Below are 2,095 nucleotides of genomic sequence, written 5' to 3' on the forward strand. Positions count from 1 at the left end.
ATTTCTCAGCCTCATGGATTTAGCCTCAGATATGAAAGACAAGGAAAGGTAACACTTTACAATAAGGATACATTAACATTAGTCAATGCATTATTTAACCTGAAAAAATAATTTGTGAATGTATCTACTAAGCATTTATTAATTTAATGCATTTTTACTAAGCCATAAGAAATGCATTTATACATTGTTTATAAAGCTGATAATTCATTTTAGTTAATAGTTATATAACCTTAATGTCCCGCATCTAAACCATTCATTAACTAATGGTATGTTAGTAAAGAGTTAACAATTAATATTAACAGTATGTTAAGGTTTTATCATGTATCAATCATTTTTAGTGATGCAGGTTCATGTTATTGAGAGATTTTATTTATTCTAGTTTAAAAATAGATTGTGTGTGCTTTAAGTGTTATTTCTTAATGTTAATTAAAGTGTCTTTGTGAGACTCATTGTACAGTTGGTACAAATCGCACATATACCATTGTCTTTATTCATGCGGCATGACAACTTGTCAAGAATTAGCAAAAACAAAAACAATTCAAAGTATGCAACAGAATTAGCAACAGAATTAGCAACATCACACAGTTTCATCACATGCTTAGCTAATGTTAGTTAACCTGACATGTTAGCCTACCTAAACAGTAGCTAGCTAACAGCAGATAATGACTTAGTATAAAAGTCTGCATTGAGCTTCAAAGACTGTTTCTTCGATAGCTACATGTTTTCTGTTTGCTGTTTCTTGTAAAGTCCTCTGTCATTATTTGTAACTGTTGGATATGGCTCGTTAGCTAATTATTAGATAGGTGGCTAGCTTTTTTTGTGAATAGAGGTTTTACTTGTCATGTTGGTGAGCTGCAGTGAGTGGCAGATCTTGGTTTGATTATTGAAGTGTAGACTGTTGACCCCTGGAGGTGGTGAAGTAGCTGTGGTGTTTCCTAGCCTACATTCTTCTGGAACAGAGAGATGCAAACTTCCACTCACAGGGCACGTCAAACCAGAGCTTCGCACTTGCAGCGTTCATATGCAGACAGTCCTCTCCTTCTCCACTATTATTGGGCTCATCGGTGTCCCAGTTAGTGTAATCAAATCTGGACCCATCTGACCACATCCATGTGCCCTCCTTGATTGCATCAAAACCTCCAAGCCAGGTGCTATGTAGGTTGCCATTGGCATCCTTTGTCAGTGCTTGCATAAACTGGTACTCTAAAAGGCTATGCACGGATGCTAGGTTTCCACCAAGTGCCAAACAGTTTTGCTCCGAATCTACGAATGATTGCTGAATGCTGACAAACTTGAAACAGTGTGATCCATATGTGTACCAGTCTGAGGGACACGAACCTTCCTTTATCCCCTCCTGCACTGCTTCCACCTGAGCCTCAGGAGTCTGTTCCACCTTAGTCTTCAGTAAGGGTTCTAAACCAAGCAGCTGGGTCAGGTTTGCGTCGCCCAGTGCAATGGAAGCACTCAGAAGCAGAAGGATGGCCAACTTCTCCATGGTAATCTTTTCCTGTCAGAGAAGGAATCACAGGTGGTAGTCTGTAGGTTCTGTTCAGCTTCAGAAAGAGGAACACTTTTATACATGTAGTGCACCAAGCCACAAGGACAAAGTACAAAAACAACATGTTTACACTGATTCTACATCTTATTGGGAATCTGCCAAATATTGTTTATTTATATAACTATGCAAGTCAGTTAAGAACAAATTCTTATTTCTAATGACAGCCTAGGAACAGTGGGTTAACTGCTTTGTTCAGGGGCAGAACGGCAGATTTGTACCTTGTCAGTTCAGGGATTCGATCTAAAAGCCTTACGGTTACTGACCCAACACTCTAACCACTAGGCTGCAAGGACAATGTACCAAAACACATGTTGACACTGATTCCACATCCTATTGGGAAATGTATCCTAATCCCTCTGCCAAACATGCACTGAGTGTACAAAACATTAAGAACACCTGCTCTTTCCATGACCTAGACTGACCAAGAACACACAACTTACAACTACTTACATTACCAAATCAGACACATGAACAGTGAGAAACCTGAATGACTGAATGAATGTTTTATTTCAGTGTCAAATCGTCAGTTGGCGATCC

General features: G+C 38.9%; 1 protein-coding gene across 1 annotated transcript; it reads right to left on the reverse strand.

Annotated features, from left to right (window-relative positions):
- Positions 1-467: 467 nt before the first annotated feature.
- LOC135538514 (ladderlectin-like) lies at positions 468-1,548 on the reverse strand. The gene has a single exon (XM_064964406.1). It carries the CDS (start codon positions 1,493-1,495, stop codon positions 941-943), a length of 555 nt encoding a protein of 184 aa, XP_064820478.1. The 5' UTR covers positions 1,496-1,548; the 3' UTR covers positions 468-940.
- Positions 1,549-2,095: the final 547 nt, after the last annotated feature.

The sequence above is a fragment of the Oncorhynchus masou genome, unplaced genomic scaffold (genome assembly GCF_036934945.1).
Source record: "Oncorhynchus masou masou isolate Uvic2021 unplaced genomic scaffold, UVic_Omas_1.1 unplaced_scaffold_974, whole genome shotgun sequence".
In the NCBI taxonomy this organism is placed as follows: Eukaryota; Metazoa; Chordata; class Actinopteri; order Salmoniformes; family Salmonidae; genus Oncorhynchus; species Oncorhynchus masou.

What these genes read in the sequence shown, in the direction of transcription:
- LOC135538514 (XM_064964406.1), bottom strand. Translation starts at nt 1,495, where the DNA reads ATGGAGAAGTTGGCCATCCTTCTGCTTCTGAGTGCTTCCATTGCACTG.